Source organism: Anabrus simplex, chromosome 1, assembly GCF_040414725.1.
Source record: "Anabrus simplex isolate iqAnaSimp1 chromosome 1, ASM4041472v1, whole genome shotgun sequence".
Taxonomy (NCBI): Eukaryota; Metazoa; Arthropoda; class Insecta; order Orthoptera; family Tettigoniidae; genus Anabrus; species Anabrus simplex.
In genome coordinates this window covers 152,029,957-152,048,004 of record NC_090265.1, presented here as the reverse complement: position 1 = coordinate 152,048,004, position 18,048 = coordinate 152,029,957, and the positions used below count along the sequence as shown (strand labels likewise).

The 18,048-nt window shown below is 40.6% G+C and overlaps 1 protein-coding gene across 1 annotated transcript in view; it reads right to left on the bottom strand.

The window, feature by feature from the left end:
* Nucleotides 1–6,212: 6,212 nt before the first annotated feature.
* The window catches only part of LOC136885191 (maltase A1), a 96,299-nt gene continuing 84,463 nt past the window's right edge, over nucleotides 6,213–18,048 (bottom strand). Inside the window, exons 9-10 of the mRNA XM_067157613.2 lie at nucleotides 17,417–17,557; nucleotides 6,213–6,513 (exon numbers count right to left, since the gene is read on the bottom strand). Of these exons, the coding sequence (XP_067013714.2) occupies nucleotides 6,441–6,513; nucleotides 17,417–17,557 (214 nt within the window). The 3' untranslated portion in view covers nucleotides 6,213–6,440. The remainder of the gene's footprint in view (nucleotides 6,514–17,416; nucleotides 17,558–18,048) is intronic.

The following is an 18,048-nucleotide window of genomic DNA, read 5'->3' as shown; positions in this document are numbered from 1 at the left end:
AAATATATCATTGATAAAGAAATTCCATTCCTTCTGGTGAGAAAATTATTGTTCTTGCGGAAGATTTCATAAAGGTTTTGCCTGTTTTGCCACATGCTTATCGCCAAACAATTATTTATTTATAATTGTATTGAATACTTCCCTCTTTGACCCTTCTTCGAAACACGTCCTTACATAAAAATATGCGGGCAAAACCCACAAAAACTGGAATTCGCTGATTGTTTGTAAGAAATCGGTAATGGCGACTACGTTTCTGCACATGGTGACGGCTCAAATATTCTTGAACTACCAGTACAGTACAGTGCAGAAAACAGACATATATTTTTAGTACGTTTATGTTGGTTACCATGGAGGTTAAGTTTGCCCACATGTTTGCGGAAGAAGGTATTTATATTCTTTACCTTGAGTACGTCTATCAAAAACAGCTGATGCGATGTAAACTCTTTATTACGGTATATAATATTTGGTGGATTTACGGGTGTTACTGTCGCAACTTCAATGTATACCGTCCTCTCGCTGTTACTGATAGTCTTTGGGATTGTTTAGAGGTAACCATGGCAAGCAATATTGGCCCTATTTCAGAATTATCAAGCAACAATATGTAATTATACTACATCCGAAGATGTAACACAAGCTCAAAGTGAAATTCTAACCATTCCGCACCCTATTTGCGGTAAACAATTCCGATCAGTTAACATTGACATTAGTAAGGCTCACCCACCTCAGCATAGGGAGAACCGAGCTCGATAGCTGCAGTCGCTTAAGTGCGGCCAGTATCCAGTAATCGGGAGATAGTGGATTCGAGCCCCACTGTCGGCAGCCCTGAAGGTGGTTTTCCGGGGTTTCCCATTTTCACACCAGGCAAATGCCGGGGCTGTACCTTAATTTTTTTTTGCTAGTTGCTTTACGTCGCACCGACACAGATAGGTCTTATGGCGACGATGGGACAGGAAAGGCCTAGGAGTTGGAAGGAAGCGGCCGTGGCCTTAATTAAGGTACAGCCCCAGCATTTGCCTGGTGTGAAAATGGGAAACCACGGAAAACAATCTTCAGGGCTGCCGACAGTGGGGCTCGAACCCACTATCTCCCGATTACTGGATACTGGCCGCACTTAAGCGACTGCAGCTATCGAACTCGGTTCTCCCTGTACCTTAATTTTTTTTTTTTTGCTAGTTGCTTTACGTCGCACCGACACAGATAGGTCTTATGGCGACGATGGGACAGGAAAGGCCTAGGAGTTGGAAGGAAGCGGCCGTGGCCTTAATTAAGGTACAGCCCCAGCATTTGCCTGGTGTGAAAATGGGAAACCACGGAAAACCATCTTCAGGGCTGCCGACAGTGGGGATCGAACCCACGATCTCCCGGATGCAAGCTCACAGCCGCGCGCCTCTACGCGCACGGCCAACTCGCCCGGTGTGTACCTTAATTAAGGCCACGGCCGCTTCCTTCCAATTCCTAGGCCTTCCCCATCCCATCGTCGCCATAAGACCTATCGGTGTCGGTGCGACGTAAAGCAAAAAAAATGTATAGGGAGAAAGTTGCCCTCCGCGTGACAGCTAACGATCCCTCCCTTCCTGCTACATCATTAAAGTATGATAGTGAAGCAGTGAAGCTAACAATGATTTGTCAATTAAGATTCAAGGCGACGTCAACCAAATTGCTACGTTTTTTTTGCTATTTGTTTTACGTCGCACCGACACAGGTAGGTCTTATGGCGACGATGGGATAGGAAAGGCCTAGGAATGGGAAGAAATCGGCCGTGGCCTTAATTAAGGTACAGCCCCATCATTTGCCTGGTGTGAAAATGGGAAACCACGGAAAACCATCTTCAGGGCTGCCGACAGTGGGATTCGAACCCCTATCTAATTGCTACTCTTGAATTGAAATGGCAGAATACATTCATGGAGAATCTTGAAATAGACGTATTTGGTCAGAAGGTAGAAACATTTACTAAATTCCTAGCACAATCTCCCACACTTTTACCATCCAGCTACAAAGTTTTATCAAGCTCGAAAAGCAGGATTAATTTTGGTAAACAACATAAACTGGCAAACATTCCAGCAATCATACTAGATCCTCCAAAAGGCTTCGGGAATAAAGGCGGGAGATGTATGCGTACCAGAAAGCTCAATTTGACTTATGTAACCAGAGATGGATAATTCTAAGTACTGTTTCACAAAATGCGTCCAATACACAGTGTAAAATAGTGAAAGATAAATTACATGACGCATTTTCGGCGAGGTAAGAGAACACCAACGAACATATTAGTAGTAGCAGTGAACAATTGACAAATAGTCACTACGACCCTTCAGTCAGCCAACAGGATGTTATATTAGCCATGAAGTCAATTATGATTGATACAGCTCCAGGTCCAGATCAAGTGCTAATGCGAGCAGTTAAAAATGAAAAGTTTGCGTCAATCTTAGCATTGACTTTTACTCGTTTGTCGTTCCTCCGTGCCTTCATAAGACTAGAACCATATTGACCAGCAAAGGTGGCGATGAAACAGACATTTGATATTAAGAAGAATTTTTGAGAGAATACTGGACAAAAATCAGCGAGGTTTCTCTTCTTGTCCTGGGACATATATGAATGTAAAAATTCTGGACAGTATCTTTCTGCAAAATTAAGAAACGGTGATAGTATTTCTAGACATCACTAAGGCGTCTGATGTGTTAGGCCATATCCATATTGAGAAAACATTACACCGTCTAGAATTACTATCCAAACTAAAGCAAATAATATATATATATATATATATATATATATATATTTTTTTTTTGCTAGTTGCTTTACGTCGCACCGACACAGATAGGTCTTATGGCGACGATGGGACAGGGAAGGGCTAGGAGTGGGAAGGAAGCGTCCGTGGCATTTGCCTGGTGTGAAAATGGGAAACCACGGAAAACCATTTTCAGGGCTGCCGACAGTGGGATTCGAACCTACTATCTCCCGAATACTGGATACTGGCCGCACTTAAGCGACTGCAGCTATCGAGCTCGGTAAAGCAAATAATAGTTCAGTTGCAAACAGGTAATTCGACTCTTATAGAAGCAAATGGGGAACGGTCTGCATCCATCCGACTTAGAGGAGTTATGCAAGCTGCGCCACTTTCATCAGCTCTACACAACTTAGTTACGGACTTCATATTGGATGAACTTTCGGAGGAGTCGGTCTCCTTTGAGTATGGTTATCAGCTTGTTGCGGGACTTCAGAAGCTAACTTGCATGGGATTTGCAGATGACACCGTTATAATAGCCAATAGCCAAGAACACGCTGTTGTACTAACCGACATGGCCAACGAGGCGTTTAGAGAAATTGGGCCTCATCTAAATCCATCTAAATCAGGGGCTATAAATATTGTGAAGAGAAGGTTTTCTTACTGCCCTTTGGTGAATGAAGAGAGTACTTTTACTATTCGACACCTTGAACCGGACGAAAGTATTCCATATTTGGGAGTCAAATTCCACGGCAAAATTATTTTCGATCAGCAAAAAGCTATAAATGACCTAAAATGCAATCTCGACAATTTAGCAATGAGTCCTCTATTAAAAGCAGAGCAAATGAGTTCATATGGCCTACTCTTATACTTATAACGCTAATACCACTAAAATTCCTCAGTATTTCTTAATTCATATCAACAAGCTTGTGAGTAGCACAATCAAAGAAATTCTTCAGTTAGCTGCAGATACGCCAGACAGCTCTCTATACTCTGCAAGGAAAATGAAAGGCTGTGGAAGTCAGAATGGGAGGCACCACTTCAACATCTTACCATCTGTCACTTACTAGAGAAGGCAGGCATTGAGTACATGCCATCATTGCGCAATCTGGCAGAAAAGAGAGAACTGTGAGTTTGGCGACTTGCTAAGAAATGAAAATAACACTCAACTCGAAGAACTTAGCGCAAGGAAGTTAGGAGTAATGCTAAGGAAAAAAGATTGTAGCAAATGGTGTGCATTAAGAACTCATGGCAAAGGAGCCAACCTCTGTCAGGAATACACACCGGCTGACCGGTGAATCGTTCTCCGAATCAGAGTGGAAAGACGCGCTGAAAGTGCAATACAACGTGGTTCCTGTATGGGCCCTCCCTGGACGTAGCCGGGGTGGAGTCGACTGCAGACACTGCAGTGAGCCTGAAACGCTACACTGGGGGTTCTTGCTTAGAAATGTTAGGCACAACAGAATAAGATCTAGAATTGCAGCAGTATTCTCCCAGAAAGGTCACGAGGTACATGAAGAGGTGCCATGTGTTGCTGACGGTGGAAGCAACCGGAGAATATATATATAATCGCAACTGACCGAGAAAAGGACTTACCATAAATATATTCTAGACCTCACCATTAAACGTGAAGTCGACTCCAGTCAGCCAGCAGAGGTAGGCGCGGAGAAGCGAGTCATCTATGAACAAACCGTTAGCTACTTCAAAGAATCATACATCTCCTGTTAAGGGTTGTAGGACTTTTAATCGGAGCAAGAGGAACCATATCAACATTCTTGGCTGAGTTTTTCAAAAGTGTAGGCATTCCCAAGAATCTATTCTATGATTTAGCCATCTGTCCAAATTATTGGAAATTACCTGTATAGTGCTGAATACAAGAAGGATTAACTCCAGAAAACTTTTCATGGTTGAACATACATTGAAGTGTTCTGATACATACTTCGTCAGATTTAGGCAGCCTGTCATTGTAGGATAAATAAATAAATAAATAAATAAATAAATAAATAAATAAATAAATAAATAAAATAATTTTTTTGCTACTTGCTTTACGTCGCACCGACACAGATAAGTCTTATGGCGACGATGGGGCAGGGAAGGTCTAGGAGTGGAAAGGAAGCGACCGTGGCCTTAATTAAGGTATAGCCCCAGCATTTGCTTGGTGTGAAAATGGGAAACCATGGAAAAACATTTTCAGGGCTGCCGACAGTGGGGTTCGTACCTACTATCTCCCGAATACTGGATACTGGCTGCAGTTAAGCGACTGCAGCTATCGAGCTCGGTTATAATAATAATAATAATCATAATCATCATAATACGTGTCACAAACTCAAAACCATCAGAATGCTGTTGTTAGTGGGGTAACCGGCCTGTTCATTAGGCTGCTTTTTATGGGATGAAAGCACGGTACCGTAGACTAAAAGATAAGGGGAGGTCATCATTGCATCACGAGGGAACTTACCAGTCTCGAATGAAGGATGAGATAAACGACGATAAAAGAAGTGGAGCACTGTGTGTGTGTGTGTGTGTGTGTGTGTGTGTGTAAGACACGCAGCCATGATATTGAACAGAAAGTGATCCATCAGACGTCAACTAAGTTGCGACATAAACAAGGTGCTCCTTATGACAGCTCAATCAATCAATCAATCAATCAATCAATCAATCAATCAATCAATCAATCAATCAATCAATCAATCAATCAATCAATCAATCAATCAATCAATCAATCAATCAATCAATCAATCAATCAATCAATCAATCAATCAATCAATCAATCAATCAATCAATCAATCAATCAATCAATCAATCAATCATCACTGATCTGCATGTAGGGCAGTCACCCAAGTGGCATATTCCCTATCAGTTTTTTACTTAGTCGTTCCTTAAATAATTCAAAGAGTTTGGACATTTATCGAACAAATCTGTGTGGATTTGAAATTATCATTTTCGATTATTTATGGCTTTCTTTTGTTCTTTGATTCACTTCCGTCTAGTGCGCATTTTAGTCAATAAGCTTGTATAGTTCAATAATACAGTATTAGGAAATTGACAAGCAGTGTTTAGGGATATTTTGTAGCGAGTATGATCATTTAAACATTATTGACAAAGTATAAATAAAAATTCTTGTACTAACTAGGCAAATCATATTTTATTATAATAGGCTCCTTCCTTTCGGCCGTGTTAATATTCGGGGACTTCTGTCGATCAGGAAGTGGACGTGTATCAGAAAGTTCATTGCCAGAGAACAAAAAAGCCACCCAGGTATTGTTGGTGTCCTTCTTTAGTTCACTGAATGAAACTACTGCAAACAAAGGAAGCATCTCTAATTTAAAAAAAAAAAACAATGTGTGGAGGATGAATTCTATGTTGAATATCTGAATGATCCTTAAAAATACAATAACTTTTCTTGGCTGCCGCATATCATTAATACATACAGTACATTAGTGATGACGTGCTTTTTGTGATACATTTCACCACATTTATTTCAATATGAATGTTTAGAAATAAACTCATAGTTTTTAATACTCGTTTAACACTTGTACTATAGAAACGGTTCGTAAGAGACGAAAGTTGTTTCTTTCAGAGATGCACTGAACCCTCACTTTGACATAAGATATTACTGTATGTTGCTAAATGTTATTGTATACAGTTTTGAATATTGTTATTCGTTATTGTATTGTCTCTACATATCAGAAAATTAAAATAACTTATAATATTTCTTCTGCTACTGATGTTGTGATATCAACACCAAAGCTGCTCCTGGAGGAAGATTTATTTTGGAAGTTGCTACACTCTGCCTGTAATGAGAAAAACTATTATTTTAACAAAGTCCTCATGATTGTTTACAAACGGTACAGAACAAAGGAGTTTCTCACATATTCAGAAGTTAACAATGAATCTTTATTTTAAATATGAAGTGCAGGTTAGCACAGGTTCAAATGATCAAAACATTATGAAGTAGTAAATTATTTAATGTATCGTCAAGTAAGTGTTTAGTAATTTTGAACACGTCCTGAATGTCTCAGAACGAATATCATCAATCCACCCTTTCTTGTGCTCAAACTTCACTAGATCTTTCTCCTCTTGCCATCTAGATTCATTAACACTTAATTTAAGATACGATCTATCTATCTCACCTTCAGTATTATTCTGTGAAACCATATTTCAAGTGCTTCCATTCTCCTCCGTTTTCTTTTAATAATTCCCCATGCTCTCAATTTATATACCGTCTTGCTCCATAAAACGTCTTTGGAAGTAACATTTTAAAATGCACATATTAATAACTAGCTGTAGTACCCGTCAATGACAGGACAATAACTTATCATGTTCATGATTACATTTTTATCCAAGCTTCATGTTGTTCCCCCAGATTCTTGGCACATATGCGTGCATTCCTCTTCCCTATCAGAGGCTTGTAGTGACACACTTGCGCACTAAATATTATGTTAATATCTAAAAAATACTTACAGATGTACAGAGCCAATAAAACGTCTCCCGAACGATCTCGGTAGCAACTCTCTTTACGAAACCTCATCCGAATGGCATTGCAGGGCAGATCTGCGTCCTCCTCGGCTCTGGCACAACAGTGGAGCAGTGTAACACATCGCACACTATTAGGAGGGGAGGCCTAAGATTCACCGCCATCTAGCACCACGTGTGACGTCACGCAAAGCCGAACATAGCCGACTCCGCTCCGCTCTTACTGCAGCACCCGACAGGGGCCAGCGGCTGCGCGCGCCCTGGGACTCGCATTAATATAATAATTTAAGACAATTGTAAAATATACACTTTCACAGTAGTACGCATGATGACATGAGATCATCCCCAGTAGTCATTATTAAAAGTAACTTGAAGTATACTTTACAATTCGAAGTTCTTTTTCTTTTCAGAAATATAAATACAAAGTACACAATAAATTTGTTATTAAATATCACTTTGTCAAAAACATAATGCTGAACTTCAGCGGGACAAGAATATATCATAAAATAATTTTATTCAGAACTGTTCTGTTAGTTTTGTGTCTTCAGTTAGAATCCTTGGAAAACTCTCTGTAAATAAAGAATAGTTGTTCACTGTTTCAAAAAGAATATTTTCATGGCAGCAAACGATACGTTTAAAATTCAGTGTAACTTTATTATTGATGTAAAACGAAGATTCGTTTAGATACCAGATCTCAATAAGTAATAAAATTGTACAATAAAATACACAGTTTTTATTCGTGAATAGCTAGTTATCTCCCTAGAAATGATGTATTTAGTTAATCTCCATGGGCGCCCGCAGGATCTTTTCCAGGGGGGGGGGGCACATTAACAATTTTCTTGAATATAAAAACCAATATAACGTCAGCAACATTAAATTGTTTACAGAAACTTCCAGTTATAACATATGCTAGATGACTGTCAGTAATTTCAGTTTATTAAATAATCTGGTATGATATTAAACAATTGAACATCAACATCTTTAGAATTCCAGGGGGGGGGGGCAAGTGCCCCCCCTTGCCCCCCCCCTTGCGGGCGCCCATGTTAATCTCCATTTAAACCCAAACCTCGTAATTAACTCTATTTCTGTTTATAACTCCACGACAGTGAGAAGGTGGTGGTGATTAGTGTGAAATGAGCAAGAGTTGACTAAGGGAAGTTTGACAGAACTGATGAAAGTGTGGAGCCTGGCACAAATAAGTGGAAGCAATGCCAGGACTCAGCTACGGGCCTCGTGGTCGCCAACCACGCCCCCAAGCTGAAAGCCCCAGATACCCCTTTTAGCCGCCTCTTACAAGGAAGGGATGCCGTGGATATTGTGTTCTACAGACCCTGCAACCTCAGAAGGTACCGGGCGAGTTAGCCGTGCAGTTACGGGCGCGCAGCTGTGAGCTTGCATCCGGGAGATAATGGGTTCGAGCCCCACTGTCGGCACCCCTGAAAATGGTTTTCCGTAGTTTCCCATTTTCATATCAGGCTATACCTTAATTAAGGCCACGGCCGCTCACTTCCCATTCCTAGGTCTTTCCTATCCCATCGTCGCCATAAGACTATCTGTGTCGGTGCGACGTAAAGCAAGTTGTAAAAAACCTCAGAAGGCTTCGTGAAAATGTTATATATTACCAACAATAAGTCTATACAGTACTTCAGTGAAAATTTAATATTAAAGATTTCTACGTTGGATATATAATTCTGAATTTTTAAAAATAATGTGCATAGCTATAACACATAAACATGTTTATTTAACACGTATTATTCTACGCTGTTATTAGCTCCGCAGCTTAATGGTCAGCGTCAAGACCTCTATATCAGAACGTCATAGGTTTGATTCCCGGCCGAGTCGCTTTTTAACAGCGTCTAGTTAATTTAATTCGGGAACTGGGTGGATTATTTTGCTAGTGGTTTAACGTCGTATTGACGCAATTTCAGGGTTGTCGACGGTGGGCTTCAAACCCACCATCCGCCGCATGCAAGCTAACAGCTGCGCGAACCTAACCGCATGGCCAACTAACTCGGTACTCGTAATATTGAATACATCCCTCCACATATATTTGGCGTTAGGAAGGGCATCCGGTCGTAAAGCAGCTCCAGTCCACATGTGTTGCACAGTTGGCACCCGACTTCACAAGATGTGGGTAAATCGGAAGAAGAATAGGAAAATTCTATGGCACTATTGGTTTGCTATTGCATCTGTTACAGCTATGCACATTATTTAAAAAAAAAATCAGAAATGTTTGTTTGTTTCTTTGTTGTTTAAAGGGGCCTAACAGCTAGGTCATCGGTCACATTCAGAATTAGTATCCAATCTAGAAATCATTAATATTAAAGTTTCACTGAAGTACTGTATGGGCTTATTGTTGGTAATATGTAACAGCTTTCATGGAGTCCTCTGAGATTTTGGGGTCTGTAGAATATAATATCCACGGTATCCGCTGCCTGTCGTAAGAGGCGACTAAAAGGGGTCCCTGGAGCTTTCATCTTTGAAGAGTGGGTTGGCGACCACGAGGCCCTTAGCTGAGTCCTGGCATTGCTTCCACTTAGTTGTGCCAGACTCCACACTTTCATCAGTCCTGTCCAACCTCTCTTGATCAACTCTTGTTCATTTCCGACCCCGGCGGTATTACATCTGCGAATGCTACGGAGTATTTAATTTTCACGCCCTTTGTGACCCTTGTCTTCCTTTGACCGATTCCTTCATTTGTTGAAGTGTCGGAGCTCTTCCTGTGATCAGTTTGTTAGGCGTTGATGGTTGCCCAGTTGTATTTTCTCTTAAAGCAATGATCACCACCACCTTCTCACTGTCATGGAGATATAAACAGAAATAGAGATAATTACGAAGTTTGGGTTGAAACCGAGATTAATTAAAGACATAATTTCTAGGGAGATGACTAGCTATTCACGAATAAAAACTGTGTAAATTTTATTTGTACAATTTTATTATTTACTGAGAACTGATATCTAACCGATTATTCGTTTTATTTTAACAATAAAGTTACATAATTTTAAACATATCGTTTGCATATTCTTTATTTACAGAGATTTTTCCAAGGATTCTGACTGAAGACACAAAACTAACAGAACAGTTCTCAATACAATTATTGTATGGCATATTCCTATCCCGCTGAAGTTGAGCATTATGTTTCTGACAAAGTGATATTTACAGTAATATCAAAATATTGTGTAGGCGTACTTTATATTTATAGGTATTTCTGAAGAAAAAACTTCGAATTTTAAAATATACTTCCAGTCATTTTCAACCATTTTCAATAATTATTACTACTGGGGATGATCTCATTTCATCGTTTGTAAAATGCGTACTATAGTGAAAGTGTACATGTCAGTATTTTCGTAAATTATGACATTAATGCGAGTCCCATTTTGCGCGCAACTTCTGGCCTCTATCGGGTGCTGGTGCTGGAGTAAGATATTATTTCTTGTCGGAGCGGAGTCGGCTATGTTCGGCTTTGCGTGACGTCACGCGTGGTGCTAGATGGCGGTGAATCTTAGGCCTCCCCTATTAGGAGTGACAGTCCGTCGCCGTTTATTACGGTCTGGGTTATCGGCGCGTCGTCCACTCCTTCGACTATCCTTAACTTATGTGCATAAAAATGCTAGACTGCAGTGGTGTATGGAACGACGTCACTGGGGACAGGGATGGCAGCATGTAGTGTTTTCGGACTAATCCAGGTTCTATTTGTTTGAAAAATGATGGCCGCGTTTTGGTTATGGGCAGACAGGGGGAGAGGCATCACATTGACTGCATTCGCACAAGACATACAGCGCCAACTCAAGGCTTTATCGTGTAGGGTGCTATTGGGTACAACCACAAATCACAGCTGGTGGGTGTCTAGGGCACTGTGACCAGTTTGACCTACGTGAATGACATCCTGCGACCCGTAGCCAATACCCTTCCTGCACGACACCCCAGACGCCATATTTCAGCAGGACAATGAGCGACCACATGTTGCTGCACTAACACGTACCTTCTTGTTGTCACAGGATGTCACACTGTTGTCTTGGTCCGCCCGATCACCGGACTTGTCACCGATCGGAAATGTGTGGGATATGGTGAAACAAAGGGTGCGGCGCTGTGACCCAATGCCAACTACCAAAGATGAATTGTGGAACCGGGTGAATGAAGCATGGATGGCTATACCCCGGGACGCTATTCGCGCCTTATACACGTCGATGCCCTCACGCATAGAAAAAGTTATCAGTGCCCATGGAGGACTCAGTGCCTACTAGGCAACAGGATGCATGCTGAACCTAGATGCCCGAAATGTTAATCGTTTCTGCAGAACATGCTAATGAACATGTCCTGCGGAAATGAACTTCCTATTTCTATTCTCTCAATGTGTTCTGTTATTTATGAACATGAGTGTGCATACTTACGTACATATAAATAGAAATGACGGAAATTTAATAATTGCGTTTGCATTTAGTGCGGGCACGACCAGCACAGAAATACAGTTCTTTTTAATTTTGAGCCACGTGTGTACTGTATATTGATAGGGAAGATAAAATATGTCTTCTTCGGAAAAGCTTTTCTTGCTAAATATATATGTTGGGAATATTTATATGTATATTCATATGATCTGGCTGGGCCACCGTCAAGTAGCGCCACCTACACACTACGGTTTCTTTTTCCATTCTGACACGTTACGATTATGATCTCCATGTCTGTTGTTTCACTGTATCCATCTGTGATTTACGTATGTAATAAATAGTGTCATTCTAATATAAACCATGCTGACTTTATTACTTTCCAAAACATCGTACCTTCTCAACAATATAATCTTTATTGCAGCCTCTGGCCAAATAAATAAATAAATAAATAAATAAATAAATAAATAAATAAATAAATAAATAAATAAATAAATAAATAAATAAATAAATAAGGAATGATACCTCACTGAGGTAGTTGTATCAAAGTTTTTCGTCTGAGCATATAGGTCATTGCACGATATCTTTTACAGGCTTATTCACATCTTTCGCACATGCAGCCAAGACCCGGATGCTGGAATCCTACCGTTTTACTCACTTTTCGGTGAAGCCCATGTAGAGCGAACCCGGTGAACATATATCTAAAGCCACATCCTCATCGTGTTCAATCTCGATTTATCACCGCATCTGTACCATATTGTAGCTTTCTTTGTGCGAAGCTCCAGTAGTAGTTCCTTATAGGTAACTGGATATGACTAATCTATGTACATGTATTGTCTTATGTTCATTATCACTCTAACATCACCGGTTATTTCACCAACATCAACTTTATGAAAGACATAGTGGTCTGTAATGTAAATGTAATTGTTGCTGGTAAATAATGATTCTGAAAACGCTATAAGAGTGGATCTGGAATCGGTGTAGCTAATACCATCTCATTTCAGCGGCATGAAGCACCAGATCATCAGACTCGAGATTTTAGTACCTTGTAGCGTCTTCGCTATGCTGGGGGTGGGGAGATTTTGTATGATTCAAGTGGTGCTAAGAATGACAAGGAGACGTAAATGAAACCTTACAGTTGCCTATTGTACTCCATAAACGAGGAATTATAGTTTGAATAATTACAGCGTACCGTACTTCGTACAAGAAAAATAATTTAATGATTTATATATGGGGTGTGATTACCACATTAGCTTAGTTATTGAATGTCAAGTTTGATATTGTGTGACCGTTCACAACGTCACCTATAGTATGTCATGATAGCCAGGAGATGAAATATGCCGTTTTCCGCGTCATTCTACCATAAAAACTGCCCAATTTTTCCACCCGCTCCGGGATACGATTGGCAGTATCCTGAGTCACGCGACCCAGCTCTAGTTGCTGGTAATTAGCAGCGAGGCGGTACAAGAGCGCTTGTACGTGAAGTTTTCTCACTCCAACCACGAGCAAGACAGAAAGAGACGCGTTATCACGAGACAGAGAATCTAGGTCACTAGCCGAGCCCATGGAGTATATCCAGCGTGAGAACTAACATTATACCCTATTTCCCTCGTTCATTCACCACTGCCAACTCGTCGAGTTCAATTGTTTTTCCCTTGATAATCTTTATAAATCGCAAGATACTCAACGGATAATCACGTGCAAACATTCATTCAAATCAGGGAATCTTACGCATAATTATGAGACCAAGAAGTGCTCTACTTAATTGAAAGAACGGTAGCTACGCCTAACAGGGGCGCGTCTTAACGGCTAACAGATGTTGAGTCCCAAGCGTGGCAACGAACTGAAGGATTTCCCTAGTGCTCGTCATCATTCACCAACAGAGACAAAAGGACGCTTTTAAGATTGCTGGAGAATCTACGAAGCTATTTTAATAATATTCACTCAGTGGAAATAGGAATACAGGAGCTACAATTTGATATCCTGGTCGTCACTCTACGTTGCGTATTACCGGAGCACGTTTTGAGAAGGGGTTGCGTTTTCCCCCCACTGTTAGTACCAGAGCATCTCGCCTATATAGTAAGGAGCTGAAGAGCAGACACTACCAGTTCATTTCCAGTTCAACGTCAGTTCGTTACTAGTTCGTCGTGATTTGTGTGTGAGTCGTTTATGAAAAAATCATCCTGTAATTTGAGCAGTATAATGCAGTGATTTATTAAAGTTTGTGAATATATGTGGAAATAACCACAATATGAGTAAGTTGTCTGCGCGTACGGTGTGCCGCTAATTAATATAGTAGGAACGGTACGAAATCGTAATGATCGCTGTCCGTGTGTAGAAGAGGTCGTGCATCGAGCCTCATATACGCCTAAACTGAGACGGCTCAATTAACATAAATAGGCACCTATTTAACTAAGTGCGTAGCGTGTGTACTCGATATAAATGAGAAATACCGGGCGAGTTGGCCATGCGCGTAGAGGCGCGCGGCTGTGAGCTTTCATCCGGGAGATAGTAGGTTCGAATCCCACTATCGGCAGCCCTGAAGATGGTTTTCCGTGGTTTCCCATTTTCACACCAGGCAAATGCTGGGGCTGTACCTTAATTAAGGCCACGGCCGCTTCCTTCCAACTCCTAGGCCTTTCCCATCCCATCGTCGCCATAAGACCTGTTTGTGTCGGTGCGACGTAAAGCCCTTAGCAAAAAAAAAGAGAAATATAAAGAAAGTGAATGAACGGTTCATTGTCGACATGATTGAGGGCAGTGCCACGTTAGATCGATCCCTAACGCAGTAGAGAGCTCGACTTACGTATGACTAAGTGCAATAGAGTAGGCCTACGCCTGAATTATTGTCGTGAAACACGAGAGTGCTAACCCAATAGTGGCCTAACCAGTGACGTTTCCAAGTGAACCAGTGGAATTTCAGGGCCCAGAGTAGCTGTCTGCTGTCTATAAAAAGGATAGGTAGATGAGAAGGGAATAATGTCAGGCTTCAGGGACATTACCGACATTGGGTTGGAATGCTCGTGCCATTGAGCAGATCCATCCATATATTTAATTTGTGATGTGGAACATAAACTAACGCATTCACATGAGACAACTTCCCCTCATTTACATAAGGAGTCTACAAGAACGTCGGAGTGAACGAGACGTCTAGCTGTCTGCCGGAATTTCGCCTGTATAGCAGAGAGAACGAGACATCTAGCTGTCTGCCGGAATTTCACCTGGTGTAGCAGAGACCGCCTGGAACGTCACACGAGATCAAGCCACCATGTTCGTGACTTGCCAGTTGGTCATCAAAGGACTTCACATCGCTGATGACGTCATGAGATCAGAGTAAATTCATGGTGTGCCCTCCTGTAATGCTGTGAACGTGGTATCCTGAAGGCTGAGTACATTTCCAAGTATTTGTAGATTTGAAGGTCGTTACCTATTGTAAATATAGAGTAAATTTGCATGTAGACGTAACGTAGACCGCCAATATGCCATTTCAGAGGGATAATAATAATAATAATTTCATTGTTATTTTGGGTCCTTTATGAAATAACTTCATCATGGTTGGGAACGACCATATTTTACTTCCATTTTTTACAAGGGTTCGGTAATGCATGACGTAATTCTAAGGACCTTAGATTAATTAAGTGTGAAGTGCTGTCAAATAAAGAGGGCTTAATATTTTGTAAAAATGACTCCAGTTATCATCTTTTCTATAGCAAATATGAGTCATCAAAGATATCTCAGTAATTGATTTCTTTTGCACTTCACAAGCTCTTAGGGAGTCCTCCTAACTAGTAATTAAGTCTGCTGTGAAACAACGGATGGAGATATGAGATTGGGGTATATATTGTTAAATTATTTAGCTCGTGAATGCGTGAGGTGATTTGGACCCGTGTGGCAGGGGTTCATCATTAAATGGCATTGTATTCGAGGTACCGAGAGGAAGTACGAGGTAACTAAGCAGGCTGTAGCCCTAATGTATATTGTGAAGTAGAAATGCAAAGTTTCCCCTGGAATCTGTTATTAATATGCGAGAAGTGGATACCGCGCTACGAAGATGATGGTTATGGCCGTATTTAGAGCCAATGTCTAATGTGATGCCATTGCGGCCAGAAAGAAAAGAAGCGAGATTATTTGCCGTGAAGCAATTGTATGAGAGGACCCGGTGACCGCTATAGGAAGTGGGTCGTGGGCGGCCCAAAGCTGGAGATTTACGAGCCCGTCAAAAGAAACGGAGGAAAGTGTTTGTTCCATTGAAAGGGGAAAAGAATACAAGTAGCTGGTTCATTCCTAATGGCACAACGATTACGTGCATCAATTTAAACATTGTCAACGTCGCATAAATTCCGATGTGTATTAAAAGAAGGATCCCTCCAATTTATTTCTTAATTATTTACGCCGTGTAGGGAGTTCCAGGTTAGATATACCCCGTCTCAGAAGATCCTGGGTTCATTCCAGGAGGCAGTGAAAGCTTCTATTTGCTTTTGTTTCTGTCCATCTCTTACAGGTAGTGCTATGATTCTCTGTCTATGATGTCTGGTATTCGAATTGCTCTATGCTTGTCCATGGGTAGGGACGTTGTGTAAATAATGTCCTGATATGTGTATTGAAATCCTAATGAAATGATCGTGTTTATTACATTGTCTATTCAGCAATGATTAACTTAAGGAAATGTTGTGGTACGACTTTCAAAGGCTTGGGAGTGTACACATAAGTAACCTTCGTATATTTCAGTTCATCGATGTTAGCAGGCCTATATCATAACTTGATATAGTTTGAATATATTAATTCTCGGCAAGTAAACAGGATTATAGCAGGGTATGTCCATACTGATTAAATTTGTGCGTAAAGTGATCAGTATAAGTGTAGAGTGAAATAATTCGAGAGGAAACGCCTCTCTAAGTCTGAGATAGTGTAAATAGTTCAAGAGGGAACGCCTCTTAAGTTTGAATAATTGAACGTATAATGAAGTGTAGAGAAAGACTACCGAAGATTTAAACGTCAAGATCACCTTCAGTACCATATGTAAAGTGTTTGTATGGCATATCCATGTGAATAATATGTGTTTCACTAGTATAGTAAAATTGTTACAAAAGATATTGTTTCTCTTCTCATTAGTAAAGAAATAGTGTTCCTCTCATAATTAATATTCCCCTACCATGGAGATTATTAGAAAATTATAGCCCCATCGAACGCACCAGTCAGACCCGAAAATGCGATACCGACTCAGCTAGCGAATCATTCTAGTAGGGGAGGGTGAGACTTCGACAACCGGGCCGAGTTCGAAGCTCATCGGAGGTGTTCCATTTTAATATCATACTTATGAACCACGGTAACTTGTTTATGTACTGAAGCTTTGGACAGGTACAATTGCAAGTGAGGCTTCGAAATAAGAGAGATATATTGAAGTTTCTTTTCACATTCAAAAATTTTAAATTTTCTCTAGTTTCATACCAAATATTGAACAATGATTATTTTAATACGTTTTTAATTTCGTGTGGCTATTTCTAGCCGAGTGTAGCCCTTGTAAGGCAGACCCTCCGATAAGGGTGGGTGGCATCTGCCATTTGTAGGTAATTGCGTGTTATTGTGGTGGAGGATAGTGTTTTGTGTGGCGTGTGCGTTGTAGGGATGTTGGGGACAGCACAAACACCCAGTCCCAGGGCCACTGGAATTAACCAATTAAGGTTAAAATCCCCGACCCGGCCGGGAATCGAACCCGGGACCCTCTGACCATTCAGCCAACGAGTGGGACAATTTTAATATGAACGTTTGTATTTCGAGAATGCATTTACTAGAGTGAAGATGATAATTGAAGAAAGTTAAATTAGTGAATTTCACTTACCCTTGATGGAAGCCTGAGTTTGAGCTGGGAATATGCACAGTAAGGCTCTGATAAAGGGAATCAAAAACAGTTAAGTCTGCGATTTTCCGTTCTTTTCCCAGGTTCATGACTACGACGTACGTATCACTGCCCTCTAGCTCTCTGTAAAATAAATAATATGGATAAATATGGTAATTAAATACTGCCTTAAGTGCACTACATAATGAGAACATGAAGGAAATGGTCGAAGAATAAAAACTAAGTGACAGTCACATGTTAATTATTTGAATTTCTCTTCAGCAGTTCATGCACACCCGTATAGAATTTGTAAGTGAGAAAAAACAACAATGTACTGCCTTCCTCATTTTACAATTATTACCTTGGAGCTGAAGAGGTAACATGCAAAATTACTGATACCTGCTTCCTTCTCAATAATATTGTTTGTTGAGTCCTCAGCCCTAAGGCTGGTTGGATCCTCAACAGCTCTGCCATCAGCTGTCATAGATGGCCTAGGCGTCACTGAAGGGGCGTAGTAGGGAAGTGAGGACTGAGGTAGTTTACCGTTGCTTTCATCTCAATAATAATAATAATAATAATAATAATAATAATAATAATAATAATAATAATAATTGAACTGCTGAAAGAAATTGCGG